This window comes from Heloderma suspectum, chromosome 5, assembly GCF_057233095.1.
Source record: "Heloderma suspectum isolate Gila_16-S chromosome 5, 16-S_ref, whole genome shotgun sequence".
NCBI lineage: Eukaryota > Metazoa > Chordata > Lepidosauria > Squamata > Helodermatidae > Heloderma > Heloderma suspectum.
The window spans coordinates 53,936,608-53,953,767 of record NC_139462.1 but is presented as its reverse complement, the minus strand read 5'-3'; the positions used below and the strand labels follow the sequence as shown (position 1 = coordinate 53,953,767).

Sequence of the window (17,160 nt, the reverse complement as noted above, 5' to 3'; positions counted from 1 at the left end):
ATTACTATAAAAATAACATAGGCAGGACTAACCTGGTTACCAGTGAAGTTGGTATTGACTATTCCTAACTTTAAATTGCTTTTATAGTAAAGAGATAAATTCAAATCAATGGCTCGGCAACATGTATGACTGTGATTGGTCTTTCTTCAAAACCACTGCAAGCCAGCATGAAAGGATATATTGCCACAAAACAATGTCAAACAACAATGCATGTCAGCTATCCGTTTGTGGAGGGGGGCGGGTGGAATTTCTTTAAAATAGTTGTCTTTGCTTACATAATATCTTACATTGCAAAATGTACAGACACCCAGTGTACTTTTTAACAACATATACATGTGAGTTTATAGAGCCTTTATAAAAAGTTTTTTGATTCCAAATTAAAAGCCATAGAAATAGAATCAAAATAATGGAGGTTGATATATATATATATATATATATATATATATACTTTGATAGTACATAATCAGTGCTCATTTTCATAATTATTGACAGCTGTATCTTTGGCATTGAAAATTCAGTACAACTTTCAGAAAAAAATGTTGTTGCTTACAGCTTTTTTTTTTTTTTTAACAAGGACAAACAGGATTGACCAAAGTACAAAAACTGGGGAAGTATTATTAAAGATTTATTTTATTTTTAAGCAAGGATAATTTAAGGACCCTGAATTACCTTTTCACTTTAGTGTATGGTGCGGACTGTATGAATTCATTTAAAAATCAACTAAATGGTACCACATTTCCCGGAAAATTATATGTAATATAATATATATATTTTATATTTATTTAGAAGCTTTGAAATAGTACAGTAAACACTTTGCAACACGGTGTATAAACTACAGAATGTCTTTGATATTTTGTGGGTCTGCAGATTAACAACATTTTCATGACCCACGGGTGAAAAGAACATGATTCACAATTTCTTTTGTAAAGTTGGAATAGTTTGGGGGACACTTGATCACACAAAAATAATATAAAACAGTCAAGTTTAAAACAGTGATATTGCATTTATAATGCACGTTTCCTTTTTTTAAATCTGTACGATTGGCTTCTGGTGGCGAATATAAACATCTAAAGGGCTCAGTGACATTTTGGAGAGAGAAAGAGAAAGAGAGAGCTATATAGTGCTGTAAACAGGCACACACTGATCAGAGAGGCAAAATCAGTTGCCTCTTGATGTTTCTACAGTTCCATACATTTCAACTCATTTCTCAGGCCTGCTGAGAGCAATTAGGTCCTATTATTGGCCATGATGTCTCCAACAGCACAGTAATTCTTCAGTTAACACAGAATCGGATGGCCAAGATAATGAAGTTGAAAAGTTGATGCTTTTGTTGGTCGACTTTTGTGCAAATCATGCTGCTTCAGGTAAGTCCCGTAGAATTGACTAGCATATCCTTTTCCGTGCTGTGGGGAAAAAGAAAGAAACTTCTGAGATAACAAGGAATATTCTACCGTACCTAACCCACTGTTGGTGCTCTATGTTAAATAATAGAAGCAGTAGTAATTAGGGTTCAGTTCTCTATTTAAGTAGTTATCAATAGGTAAATAATCCAACTAACTAAGCATGATTTAGTCAAAGGTCCCCATTTTTACATTCTATTCATTCAACTGGATAGAATTAAGCCCATGCTTAACTCTTCCCTATTGAAATCAATATGCAGTTTTCCTTAGATGCTATTCCTTCTCATTTCAACAGAGTTTAAATTTAAACATTACAGTTTGAGGATGCAATTCTATACACCAAGTATGGGCAATGTGCAGCCCCTGCTGCCCCCCATTTTTTTTTAATCTTTAATTTTTTAAAAAGGCATCTGTAGCCCTTACAGAACATCAAGCTAAATGTAGCCATTGTAGAACTGTGTAGCACCTTCAGAATAATTTGCCACTGAATTTTGGCAGCAAACATGATTTTGGCCCGGGGAGGGGGGAGGCACCCCGCAGGCTGCATGACACCCCATGGACTGCAGCCTGTGGCAGGGGGGCTGGAGATGGAAATGGAAGTTGCCTACCCCTGCTATACACACTTACCTGGAAGTAAGGCCCATTGAATGCAATCTTACTTTTGAGTAGTCATGTATAGGACTGCACTATAAACTTCTTAACTAACTGGGGCTACATAGTGCCCAGCTGTGTATATATGTATATAGTCACTAGAGAGTAGTATCGTTCTGGCTTCAGTTACTGAAACCCAGCTCCACTTGTATTGTCGTTATCTCTTCAACAAAATGAAAATCGGGGCCTACTCTGGTAACTCTGGTTAGATTTACCAATGTTTAATTGTCATCTGGCCTGGCCAAGCAGAGATCTCAAGGACAATCTATTCACAATGCATTATCCCAGTGACAATCCACTTCTGCATGATGGTTCCACTATTTCTAGTGCAGCTTGCCACATCAATCCTTCACTGCCAGAATTCTGACTGCATGTGTCAAACAGCCAAGCCAAACTGTAGACCCGAGGGGGGGGAGGGAGGGAGAGTGCATTTGTATCACCCACGTTCACCCTAAAGCAGGGGTGGGGAAAATGTTTTGGATCCAGGCAACAGATTCTACCCCCCCGACCAATCTGGATGTTGGTGGGTGGGGCCTTGCCCTAAACCCCTGCCATCACATCCTGCCCCCAGACCTATTTGATCATTCTCCATACAGAGAGAGGCATGAAACGCCATGTCTCTCTCCACACTGAGAAAGGAACATGGCTGGAACTTGGAGCAATGGCTCCCCAAGCATTAGCTGAGTTGTGTGCCTGCTTTGCACGCTGACTGTCATCCTGATTGGGATGGTGCGTGAAGGGATTTGGCCAGGCCTTGTAGGAGCCATTCCTCCAAATGCTGGCCATATCCCTGCCTTAGAATCACAGCTGTTACCTCTGACTACTGACTGGAGATAACAGTGGGGATTCCTCTCTGAGTACTAGCATGCTGGAGAGAGGCGGAGCTGCAGAAGAAACCTCAGCAGGTTGGACGTGAAACCGCCCCATCCACTAGTGAGTGAGCGGGACAGACTCAGAAGCCACCTAGCTTTAAAAAACAAAATTGAGTAAAAGGAGGCTGTAAAAGTCTCTGTTGATCCTTCTGGTCTGCCTGGCTCTGGCCGGTAGTGCATGGGATAGACTGAGAGCTCCAATCTCAGAACCCTCTATCTATGGAGCATCAGTCCTATGTAAGTCTACCCAGAAGTAAGTCCCACTGAATTCAGTAGGGCTTACTGCTAGGTAAATGGGTATAGGAATGAAGCCTCAGGCTGTAATCATATACCCATAAGGAAACGTTTGGATCCAACGTAACATTGTTAAGGTAAAGGTGGGTGATATGAAACACTATGGGCTGGATCCAGATATAGGTTGCAATCCTATGCACACTTACTGGGTGTAAGCCTCACTGAACTTAATTGGACTTGCTACTGAGTAGAGCTGCATAGCATTGTTTCCTTACAGACAAAGTAGACGTAATGCTAATCACATAGCATGTAGCTGAGGTTTGTCTTTTTTTACTCTAATGGATCTGGACCACTATGCTCCAGATTTATTGAGATCAACCTTCCCTCTGAACATTTCCCCTTTTTTATTGGCATCAATGGATACTTTTTTTTCTTTTTAAAAATATTTATATTAAGTTTTAAATGTATAGAATTAGCACTATGTTAATTGCTCCACAATGAAGAAAAGCATAGTGATTAGGATCCAAAGAAGCATGAAACTAGTTCCATAAGCCCAAGTTTATTTACGAATAGCAATCCTCTAACCTAAAGGGTAGCTAGTTTTGAAACTCAGGAGAGTCTGAAAGGGAGTTTTGTGATATGGTATGAGATTCAAACTAAAATAAATTCCAGGGAAGTTCTTGGGAGAGCCTAAACTACCATACATAGCAAGTTGCTGGAATAGGAATACTGAAAGTAAACAAAAGATGGATACTTTTGAAAAGAAAGTCTCCTTTATTTATTTGAACACTAAGTAAAAGGTGAATTGAGATATAATATTTCCTCTTTATTATGACTACTTATGTATTAAAATCAAAAGCAAAGTGATGTGTTTTCCTGAAGTGTTCTTTGTGCAATATTCTGTAAACGTTTTGACATCAACGTAGCAAAAGCTATATAGATAATCAGTTTTAAGGTGGTTTGTGGGATGGAAGTGTTAGGATCAAAGTAAAATGAGTTTTTCTAACCCACTGCTGCATTAATATATGTAAATAATAGTCGAGTTGCCTGAACATTATGGTGTTATTTTAGTCAATTCATTATTCAGCTTTTAATACACAATATTAACTGATTAAAATAATGCTTACAGTAACAGACGGAAATGAAATGCAAAAAGTACAGACGATGACAATTACGTTAAAACTTGAATGTAAGTAAAACAAATACGGTAACCATTCACAATTTGGGTTGGTGACAACACCAACATCCTGGCATTGGTAAGCTAATTAACAGTTCTAGTCAGATAAAAACTTGTTATCTTGATTCAGGCCACAGGTGATAAAACTGAACTTCTTGATAAGTTGTAATTCAGGAGTTTCACAATAAATTCTTCTTTTTAAGTTCTTTTGTTAAAGAAGGTCACACATTAAGGTCAGTAAGGGAGCAATCAGAGGCAACCACCTATCCAATGCAGGGCAGGAGAAGTATGGAGGGGATCATCCCCTCCGCGCTTAAGCCGCCCTGCATTTGCAGCTAGACAGCCAATTTCAGCTGTCTAGCTGCGGGAAGTCGGAGTGTGGGAAGCGGATGCCGGATGACATGTTGGATGTGTTATACTGGCATTTCTGCCTTCCCCGCCTCTGGAAAGCCCTGGTTTTGCCACTCTGTGCTCCTCTTCTGAGTGCAGAGCAGTTCCGCGCTGCCTACAAGGCAGCACGGGCGGGGGGGAGGTCAGTTCTCCAGGAACCAACCTTGGAGTGCGGGGTCCGAGATCAGTTTCCGGAAACCGATGTATCCTATGGCCGTCTAGGTATGACTAGCGGCCGTAGGATTGCTCCCTAAGACAGTGTCCTAGGATGGTAGATGGTTCTCACAATTATTTCTGAATATTGTGCTTTCTGATATCAGATTTATACCCATTTTGTGTGTGTGTAGAGACTGCCCTCTTTGTGCTATACAGAATGCAGAAGGGAATGGCTGACATGATAGCATATATCAGATGAGATGAGATACATAATCGGATATCCTGGCCGGGGGTGGCGGGGTATTAAAATTTTTAAAATGTCAAAAGCACCTATGGGAAGGAGAGAATCAGGGTGCTGGCAGGAGGAAGATGTAATGCTTCTTCCACATTGCTTCCTGATCTAAATTGCCCATTGAAATCCCTGTGTGAGAAAACATATACATTCCTGTACGTTTTTCCTGCTGGGGAAAGTAGCAGCTGGGTGGGGGGATTATTAATTTATATTTATTACATTTCTATACTGCCCAATAGCCGAAGCTCTCTGGGTTGGCAAAACGGCAAATGATCGGAAAAATTGCTACAGCCCTGAACAAAAAAGAGTCTTATGACATCTTAAAGACTAGCAAATTTATTACGACATAAGCTTTTGCGGACAAGAGTCATCAGGTGAAGTAGACTCTACTCCAGAAAACCTTATGCAGTAATAAATTTGTTAGCCTTTAAAAGTGCCACAAGACTCTTTGTGTTGTTCTTTTTATTCTTTTTTACTACCATTCTGGAAGTTGGAGCTAGGGACTGAGGAATCTATCTATTTCATTTTCTCTCAGTGTCTCATTTGTCCAACCTTAATTTTGGTTTGTCCTGAACTTTGAAATTTTGTTTTAAAGGTCAGATGAAAATTTATTTGCATTTTTGTGTGCAATTTTGTCAAAAATATCAATTTTTACAAACCATTTTCCTAGTATAATACACAGGGAGCATTATTTTCACGAATGTATCCATTTTTGTGCGTATTTCCCCCTAATATACACATTTTTGCATACTTTCTTTCGATAGGAGAACTTCATTGAAAAATTCAATGAAAACAATTCATTGAAAAGACTAGAAACGTGTATTTCAAAGGGATAACCGTGTTTCGGTTTGCATATTGGTTTGAAGGTGTAAAATGAGGTAAGTTTGCATTATAATGTGAGCTAAATAAACTTCTCCCCAATTCTTAGTTCCAGCCCTGAACCGATTCAATAAGCTGGCTGCTTTTAAGCTTAACAAACTAAGGAAGATTCAGTTATAGATCTCCTCACATCTCATCTACTTTGGTCTTCAGTAAAACTTTGATCTTGAGGACAACAGATTCTCTCAACACAAACACATTGTTTACCTGTAAGTAAAGCCACCTATAAAGCACTGATTGAATCAGGTGATTTATGTATAGTTTCATTACAGCAACACCATAAGAATGCAGAGGGCCATCAATTAAAAACCAACTTAAACACCCATAACAGCATGTGTTTATTACATTAACAAACCAAAGGCCTGTTTATACAATCAGTTTCCCTGGAATAGCAGTTCTTGAACCTCTGATATCTGAAGAGGTTTAAAGTATAAAGAGGTTTAAAGTATAAACCATTTTATACTTTAATTTTTGTGAACCACTCAGAGAGCTTGGGCTAGTGGGCGGTATAGAAATGAAATAAATAAATAAATAAATAAACCAACCAACCAACCAATCAACCAAAGTTTGAGGTGAGTTGAAAAACAGACAATAACCTCTGGAAGAACACTCCCTTGACACGCTGGCAAAAGAATGATGCTAAAGTGGTCATATGAACAACAGCGGGGTTATCACTACTGGTGGTGGAGTTCACACATTGTATAGAGAAACATACTAACGTGTGAATGGCCCAACACAATCACCAACAGTGTATGGCTCAAACTTTGGAATCTGCTCATGCAGACAGGGACAATAGTGTCCTTTAGATGTTATTCCATCCATGTGGGAACTGCTTATCTTGTATGGCTAAGAGAATGTCAAAATAATGTCTTGAAAATAACCTGACTATGTGGACAGAGTCTGACTGCATAGGTCTTTCCAATGGAATCAGCACCACACCAGGAGGGAGGAGTTGTCAGTTCCATGTTAAGAACCATGATATTGGAACCTGCCCACATGCTCGGGACATTTTGGCTGTAATCCTATGCACACATAGTGGAAGTAAAGCCCATTTAACTCAATGGGGCTAACTTCTGAGTAGGCATGCATAGAATTGCTTCTAGATAAACAGCTCCCCACAACTGGGAAATCTCTAAAAGGCAAAACAAAACCCTTGAGATAACAAATTATAAATTCTGACTATGTAAAACAAGACCTATATATTGTACCAATTGTTTTAAAAAATCAATTCCTCATCTCCTTAGTAGTAGAATGTAGAGCATTTCATTCGTTTGAAGTTTTGCATTGTGTGTTTTAAGTGAGCACTCCAAGACAAAGACTCATTCGTGTAAACAGGAATCAGGCTTCCTGCACTGAGCAGGGGATTGGACTCGATGGTCTTGTAGGCCCCTTCCAACCCTATGATTCTATGAGATCTATGAGAAGTTTCTACAGAAATCCTACTGAAATTAATAGAAGTAATATCCATGTAGTGTTCAGATATGGTACAGGCATTAGTTACAATTAGTTAAGTGGTTGAAGTTCAGAAATGGGGGTTTATGAATCTCCCAGTGTTGAACCGCCACAACCTTACAAGCCAAAACCAAAACCAAATCATGAAGTTTGTGCCTGGCTCATAACGGGCTTCCCACGTCCACCACTTCTGCCCCCTTTCCTTTTCCCACCCAAGCTTACTAGGTGGTGTAGAGAAAGAATTGCACTGAGGCCTCCCTTAGGTTTACATTCGGCTCTAAAGATTGGTTTACAGCATCTAAAGCCACCGGGAATCATGGGACTTCTAGTTTATGTTGTCCCTGCTTATTTCAGAAGGGTCTAATAAAAGCAAGCTCTCCTGCTTTCTGCAAGCTCTTTCCTTACCAATAGGTAAGTTTGATTTGTAAAAGGAAGGAACAGAGGGGCTTGTGGGCAGGGGCTAGTGGCAAATAGTGCCCTGAGTCCTAATCTGAACCAAGTTCAATTAAAGCAAAGCACATTCCAAGAAAGCCCATTCCAAGTCCAGGGAAGCTCACCCATTACTAGATCTAAGTATAGCAAGTGTGACATTTAGTGTTTTCAGTACATTGCCATGCTTTTGTGTCCGTTAATAAATGATCAAATGTTAAAACATTTCACACAAGAACTTTACAAAGGAATATTATAATAAGTAATTACTAATTTCTTTTTAAATGGCTGACAGCATCAAAGCACAGACAATGATCAACAAGTACTTTCTTATAACTGAAAGAAACAGGTGCCAATGGTATGAAATGTGGATATCAGATGAATGTTATCACTGTCTCATAATCTACTGGATTCCAGCAAACACTGCTGTTTTCCATTCATTTAGTTGCTGCATGCATACATAGGCATAAACTGCTAAATACTGGACTATTTTGGCAGCCAGCCCCATAAATCAAAGAAGCAATTTGATCCCACTGAAGTCAATGGAGGATGAGCACAGTGATACACACACCAGCTAAGCCAAAGCACCCAGATTTAATTTAATTTAGTCCAATGGGAGTAAACCAGTTTAAATCTAAGGACTTGGGCTTAACTGGGTTTTGATTCACAGCATTTATGCAAAGAAGCCTACTTTCATAATTACAACCATCGTAACAAGCACCACCACCCCTGCAGATCTTGGGGATTCATGGAGAAGAGATTCTTAGACTTAAGCTGTTGTGAGCAAGGTCTGCTGATTCCAATCAATATTACAATTTTGTGTTCTTGAGTATTTTGCTTTTGGCTCAGAGTCTCAGATGGTGAGGGCTCACTCTTTGCCTCTGGACTTCAAATAGGTAAAATGCTCTTCAGAATCTTTGTTAAACAGTCTAACTATGCAATCTTATGTGTGTCTACTGAGATGAAAGTCCTACTGGGTTCAATACTCCAAGGTAAGTAGGTATAAGATTGTTACCTAAATATATCTTTATAAAATTGTAACACCATACTCTGTCTATTTAGCTATTGAGGAAACTATTTAGCTATTGAGGAAAGTCCTTCATTTGTCTGGCCATCAATGGGTCAGTTTTGAATAGCTAAGATGGATATTTGTAAAACATGTATCTAAAGACTATCGGTGACGGAAATTCAGCATTTCTGGGTACCACGATGCCTCTTTCTGACCATTTCTAAACTTGTCCTACAAAAAAAACTGTCATTCACCATTACACAAAAGTTAGCCAATATCCAGCTGAATTAATGCCTTTCCACAAAATTTAAGAGACCTCTTTTTCACTCCAAATTCCCAAAGGAAGAATGTGATTGGCCTCTAAAGTAGGGTCAGCTCTAACCTTCTCATTTTTCTGCAGGCAAAAAAAATGTCTGCACAGATATCTGCCTGAACTTGTATTATTATCCTTGCTTTACAGTTGGGGAAATAGAGTCAGAGAGGTTATATGGAAAGAGGGATGGTCACATGGTTAAAGCAGAGGATAGGAAGACAATATATCTGAGCTAATTCTGGCTCTGCCTTGAGGGTGGGAGAGGGTGGAGGAAAGAATCACTAAACCTCTCTGTCCATGATTCCCCCGTCTGTAAAATAAGAATAATAATGCTTACCTATCTCACAGAGGATCTGCAGGTCTTAAATCACTATTCTTTTATAATCCACTTTGAGATCCACAAATGGCAAGGCCTAGAGAGGTGGAAAGCATCATGGTCATTACAAGAGTCCATTTAAGAATCAAGAATTCTAGATCTCGAGCTCATTCTATGGGTATTTTTAGCCATCTGTGCTAAAGTGTTACACACTCTCCTCGTTATGGTTTGCTGAAATCAAGTCAAGAGGATATCTTTATGTTGATCCCTTGAGTCTGATGGCTTTTTGCTCCATTTTTTAAATTAAACATTAGCAAAGTTAAATAAAATTGCTACCATGTTTGCACAACATATTTGATCCTGTACTAAATGTCTAGGGTGAAAAGGATTAACAATCCGGACGTGGCAGGGTGGGGATTTAAAATATGCAGGCTTTTTCACTTTAGCACATTTCTTTGAAGGATAACACAGATTTTTTTTTTTTAAGGCATGAACTACGCTACGATATCAAAAGCTGCATCTGTCCAAACGGCTAATCAAAGGATTTGAAAAACTACACCAAACAGACAGAACATAATAAGAAAGAAGTAAGAACCAGAAGTACAACACTGTACGTTATTTTGGATGTTTATTTATTTCTAAAATTTCAATCCTGTTTTTCTCCTCCAACAAAGGCACATAAAGTGGCTAACAAAAACACATTAAAAAACAATATGCCCCCAACAACAACATGTATATGTTATATACATATGAACATGTTGTATCAGTAAGTGATATGTAGCCAGGTATATAAAACAATGCCCTTAATATAGGATAGAAAGACACTATTGAAAACCATCACAAATAGATTTGGGCAGGGGGACAGGACCCCACATTTTTATTTAACTGCTAGTATATAGTGATATACCTAATTAAGGCTCCATTCCAATGCACACTTCTTTCAACAGTGTTGTCGTATTTGGATGTTCATCTACACTGTAAATTCTACAATGGTTTATGAAGCCATAGACAAGTGCCTTGGCCACACATTCCTCCCTTGCCTCTCCCCTCCCTCCTTTTTCTTTTGTGCAGGTATCATACTTTGCATTAAGCCAGAATTCCTGATTACATCTGAACCGGGGAACTCTGGCTTAATGTCAGTTAACAAGCCCAGGATAATAAGCAAGGTTCTGCGATTCAAAGCCTTGCATATATATTTCACAGTATGTTGCCCAAAAATGTAATGATTCATACATAAACAAAACATTTACACTTACAGAAAAATCAGCTACAGGGATTTGATAGATACCCATATTGACAAAAAATGGAGCTCTAACTATGGCAAATGGCCAGTTTGTGGTTGACCTCATGTGAGTAATTCAGCAGAGGAAAGATACATGATTCTTCCCTGCCTTCTCACAGTTTTCAGATAGTCCACATCTCAGCTAGGGCTAGTGCCACATTCAGCTTCTGTAAGTCAAGAAAGTTCATATAATTCAATATTTAGTCTTGTTCAGATCAGACACTGCTGTAACGGTAGATTTCTGTCATCCTTCAGGGGTTCTTGCCTGATGCCAGCTGAAAGGAAGATGGCAACCATCTCCCCAAGCACATGACTGGCACTCATGTGGAGCACCCAGCCAACAAGCAGCAGAGGCAGACAGCTTCAAACAATGTTTATTTAATCCTAAAGGAGCCCATCTAAAAAAAAAATGCTGAGCATGTATGAAGGTAAAAGGAGAAGTGACAGTCCTTTTTACAAGGATGAGTTCTTAGGGACTTAAGCTCAGGCCAGGGAGAACCATATTCAATTGTGAATCCAGGGGAAAGGACTTTTGAAATTGTTTCAGAGTATGGGAAGCACGGGGATTTTGCAAACAACAGGAAAAAGCCCCATGGCCAATCTACACTTGAACTGGAACCATCTTTCAGCTGAATGTACAAATAAGTGCTGAGAAAGGGACTTGTGCAAAGGAAGTGATGCTGTCAGATAAAAATTTGGGGATGGCAAGAAACTTTCCCAGTCCCGTCCAGAAATCTAAAGGGAAATGCTGTGGGGAATGGAGCCTCTTCAGGAGGAAAGTAAAGATCTTGAGGAAGAACTTATGGTCCCCAGTTTTGTTAGCACAAAGGAACTTAAAAATTTAGAGAGAGGGAAGAGGACAATCACACCACACACACACACCTCTTTGAGCTCAGTGTTCTCACATCTCATCCATTTATACTCCAACACTAATTTCACATGAGGTAAACTAATGAATCTCAGAGACAACTAACTTGGCCAAGAAAAAGAGTACGAGGCAGATGTGGGATCTGAGACCCAAATGCCCAACCACATATTTCGACCCACAAAGCACAACAAAATATCTATTTCACAGAAGGCAAATTGGTGATGCTTGGACACACACATACCCTTCTCCCTGCCAATCCCTCTAGCCACCCAGGATGCTTCCTGTTACCCCCAGCTTACCTTTTTTTTCTGGGTAACCACAAAAAACAAAGGGTTGGGCTGCAGCCACCTGACATTTTTGTTGTCCCAGAATACCTCTGGGCCTTGCATGGGGCTCAACAGCATTTTTAAAAATAAGAGATGGAGATTGAGGGCAGCACTTCACACTGCAGCTTGCTAGGATCGCAGGTTTTTTTGGTTTTTTTTACGAATTAAACCTAAAAAACAACAACAAAAACCTAGGAGGGGCAGGGAGCTTGGTGGGCACCACAGGAGGTGTCTGAGGGCACAAAGGTATGCATGGGCACCATGTTGGGGACCTCAGTTTTAGAGTCTTTCCAAATGGGGTGATGGGCCTAGGATTGGGCTGGTTATGTGCCAGACATGGAAACTGGAAAAAAAAAACCCTTTTGTTTCTAAAAATGCACCATTGCATGAAGCTAATTAGTAACACAATGAATGAATACAAGTCGAATTAGGCAGTTTTAAAGTTGTAATTATTTTCAGGTTAACTATCCCTAGGGACTGCATACACACACATGCACTTCTAAAATTATGTTAATTATTTCCTGTGCCTTCACTGCCCCCCATTTAAAGTTGAAGAGAGGTGTATGTTCCTTTGAGTTTCTAGATCTTAAAAATATATACAAGAATTCCAGTAAGAATAATTTCAAGCAGCTTTGTTGCTCTGGGTTTCAATCTGTATTTTAATCTTAATGTGTTTTTTAACTGGCTGCCATTCTGCATTTTTACCTAATTTTTATATACTGAAATGTATATGACATGTAACATTAACATGATGCTTTTGTTCTAATTACTAAATATAAGACAAATGTATTAAATCAGATTCTGAACACTTCAATGCAAGAGGAAAAAAAAATCCAGAAGTCTCTGTCTGTTACCACATCATTGTGGGAGCACAGCTTCCAGTGTAGTGGAGAATAAGAAGTCAGTTTGCTCACATCTAATGGCTGCAACTCTTCCTTAACTTTTGCGAAACTAACTTTCAAGATTAGAGAAACAGAAGGCTTCCTCCCACAAAGCCTTCAAACCTAGTCTAAATTTGACCCAGTGTTTAAACACTAATAAGGTTGTGTTTGTTCTTTGCGAATTCTGCAATATTCAACATTCACATACAAGTCTCTAAAATAAGATGACAAAGCTCACCCTGACATGTGCAATTATTTAAAAGCAGTGGAGAATCAAATGAGAGCTTTGAGCACCAGGTCTCCAGGCTGTGAATAAAATAATGAATGTAGTAATTGCTCTGTTCTCCCCCTTTATGACAAATATCCATGCTTTTATCTAAATAAATAAATAAATAAATAAATCCAAAAGATAATTGAATCTCCTTTCATTGTCTCAACCAGTTCTGTCCATAATTCGAGGTCAAAAGATGAATAAGCAAATCTAAGAGCTAACTTGCTCACAGCAGGAATACAACAGCCATGTGTACTCAGCCTTTCATGTTGCTACATGTACATGCATGTGTGCAAATCAACTCAAGTGCAAATCAACTCAAATCCATGTTGGTGACATTGACTCTGAGACAACCAGGGACAGAAATGGCACTGATGGATGTAGCACTAACCATTCAGAGCTTTCAGAATGACTTCGACACTGATGCTGTTACTTTCACCAGCAGAAGGGGACAGATAGCTCATCTAAATGCAAATAGGTCTGTTTTTCTGTCAGAGCATATTTGTGGATACTGGACCAACAATCAAGTGAATAGGCTTAAAAGGTTTATGAACCAAATTCTGCACATGCACACACACAGACAGACAGAGACATACCCACAACTTCATCAATTTTCAGCATGGAATATGGTTATGTGCCAGACAACATAATCAACTCCATTTTGAAAAGCCCTGTGTATGATAAGTGGGAAATAATTTACTGTCTTTCTGGAGGGTAACATAGTACCCATCCAAATATATTCACATTCTTGGGCTATAATCCTATACATATTTACCTAAGAGTATGCCCTACTGAACACAGTGAGATGCACTGCTCTGTAAACATTCATGGGACTGTGTGGTTCATGTGCATTTAATTTATAAGGTGTAACTACCACTGATTGCCTTCAGGAGCATTCTAGACAGCTAAGCAAGCATTTAATTTTTAGTATCTAATTCAGTATTTTAATATTCATCAAAAAATGATGAGGGCTATCCTGCTCATCTTCCAAAAGTAACAAAATGTTTAGATTCCTTCAAGCATGTTTGTAGCCAATAATGGGAAGAAAGGTCCTTCAACTTGTTACTAAATGTTTGTCACTCTAAGGGACCAATCCTATGTGGAGAGGTGGCTGCCTCCAAACTCTGAGGGGACCACCTATCCAATGCATGGCGGGGATCCTCTCCTCCACACTTCGGCTACCCTGCGTTTGCGGCTAGATGGCTGATTTTGGCTGTCTAGCCACAGGACATCAGATTGCAGGGTAGAGAGGCCAAACGACACCCAGGAAGCATCGTACCAGCACTTATGCACTCCCCATTCCTGGGAATGCCCCCTTTTCCCCAGCTCCATGCTGCTCTTATTAGTTCAGAGCCCGAGGACGATCCCCGCCACCTATAAGGTGACAGGGGAGGGGAGGTGATTCTCCAGGAACTGACCTTGGAGCGCGGGGTCCGAGGTTGGTTCCCAGAAACCGACCAATACTATGGCTGTCCAGTCACTGACTTGCGGCCATAGGATTGCACCCTACGACTTTGAAGACAGGAAAAGTTAAACGTACAGAACATTTTTAAGAATATATATCCTGAACATGCCTCACATTCCATACTGCACAAACCAATAGTTTGTTGGCAATTATTGTACACTGATATATCATTGTACAAAAGTATTGGAATGTAGCCTATAATGTTGACTGTCTTTCACCAGCTATCCTATGCTTTCAAATGCTGATTATTCAGTGCTCTATTTTAAATGGCTGGGATTAAGATGCGGTCAGCTCTTTAAGCACATGTTGGTACAGGGCTGGCATTACCACTAGGCAGAGTGAGTCAGCCACCTCTGATGGCAGATACTGGGGGAGGAGGCAGCAGTGAGGTGCTGGAAGGGTGAACTGTGAGTGCTATGCAGCCTCCCCACACCCCCTAAAGCAGGGGCTGGTAACATGTGACCCATGGCCTTTTTTGCCCACTGCCCCAAGTTACTGCTACTGCATTGCCACTGTATTTTGCTATGACTGCAAGAAAGCTTTTTCACTTTAGTACAAGGTGTGCAGGGAGCATGCACGCTGTTTTAAAGCAAATTTGAGCTCCCCCAGGGCTTCCAGGTGCATACTCATGCATTAAAATAAGGCGTATGCTCCCTGAGCAACTTGATTTAAAGTGAATAGCCTTCCTCGGGTCCCAGTCAAGCCCTCCAGGTTTCTCCAGATGTCCTTACTCCTTGCCCTGGCCCCACACCCTTTCCCCCAACCACCAATTGTTCCGTGGTTTCCTGGATCTTGTGCAGTTCTCACCCCATTCTAAAAGGTTGAAATGCCTCTCCTATGGCTTAGTTACTGGTAGTAGGAGCTTTGGGGAGCAATCCTGTGCTTGTTTAGACAGAAAAAAGGCCTACAACTCCCAGCATGGCTGGCTGGGGCATGCTGGGCGTTGTAGGCCTTTTTTTCTTTCTAAACATGCACAGGATTACGTCCTTAAGATACAATATGCGGGTATTTGTTGTATTTTTGGCCCCACCCCCTCTGCCTTTGGATCCGCCTGCCCCTGGAATGTGGCACCCAAGAGCTTCTTTGAAATTGAATTTGACCCTCAAGGTGAAAGAGGTTCCCCACCAGTCATACATATGTGGAAAGAAGGATTTTGTTTCATCTATATCAGTTATAAGAAAGGTATTTATTTCTAGCCTGGGATACTGGCTTACATCCAGTTCAGTAGTTATGCTTGTGCCAAAGGGGGCTCAGATTTTTCCTGATGCCTTCTCTGCAGCTGCATCACTCCAACCTCCTCCCCTGGGTCACATCTAATCGTCATTCCAGACACCCAGGATCAGGTTTTCAGGCACACCTGGGCTACAGGGCTAAGGAAGTGAGAATGCCCTATCCTAAGCTAGTTCACACTACTTGATTGCTCCCTGCAGAAAATGACTCAATGACCCAGGGACACTCTGCCCCTGGGTTGTTTCTCATTGCACCTGGACCTGGACCTCTGACTTGTCTCTCTCCCAGTAAGCCAGAGAAATAACCTGTGGTTAATTGTTTGGTTATCTCTGGCTTGTCAAGTGAGAGACAAGCCAGAGGCCAAGGTTCAAAAGAAAAGAGATACAACCCATAGATGGAGTGTCCCTGGGCTGTTGAGCTGCAGCCACTCACCGCAAGTAACATCGGGCACTGTACAGCAGTATGCTGCTTCATGAACAAGGCAATTCAACCAGTGTAAACTGGGCCTTTGGCCATGTGGACAACTTGAATGGTCTGCTAACATATTCCACCATCAACTTTAAAAGCAGTATCTAAAATAATCAAACATTCAAACCTATGGTGAATGTGTTGAAAAACAAAACCTAAAGGCAGATTTAGGGGAAAGCATGTCGTGTAGTCCTCCTAGAACTGTACCATTTTAGAATGTAGGTGGTTGGACATTTGAATGAGTATTTAAAAACCCTGCGTACAAAAAGCTAGCATGTCAAGAAGGCTGTAGTACATCCTTCTCCCTAGTATCCCAAGTTTTCTACAGTCTGTACTTCCTTTTCTCTTTTGCATGTGAGGGAAACATTGAAACATGCAATCTTCCACTGCTTTGAAAGAAGGGATGTGCGAACTCACCCCCATCCGGGTTCTTCGGACTCCTGCCCAGCCCCCACCCCCGCTCGCTGGCCCCTGGACTGAGCTCAAGCCCCTCCCACTCGTGGCAAGCAGCCCACAATCACCCCAGTGGCCTCATTGAGCTCCGTGGTCGCCATTTCTAAAAAAAATAAGATGACGATCGCAAAAATGCGCATTTTTGCAAATGTGCATATTCTCATGTGTGAAATGTGGATTTTTGCGAAGGCACACAGTGTGTGTACAAAAATGTGCATTTCTTGTAAAATACGCATTGTCATGCATACGCAAATATGCGCATTCACAAAAATGTGCATTTCTGCATGTGCGCAAATTTGTGCTTTTGCGATCACCATTTTATTTATCTGAAAATGATGACCGCAAA

At 40.4% G+C, this 17,160-nt stretch overlaps 1 protein-coding gene across 1 annotated transcript in view; it reads right to left on the bottom strand.

Moving 5' to 3' along the window:
* Positions 1-568: 568 nt before the first annotated feature.
* The window catches only part of PCDH10 (protocadherin 10), a 47,765-nt gene continuing 31,173 nt past the window's right edge, over positions 569-17,160 (bottom strand). The window contains exon 5 of the mRNA XM_084860267.1: positions 569-1,403. Coding sequence (XP_084716393.1) covers positions 1,384-1,403 — 20 coding nt within the window. The 3' untranslated portion in view covers positions 569-1,383. The remainder of the gene's footprint in view (positions 1,404-17,160) is intronic.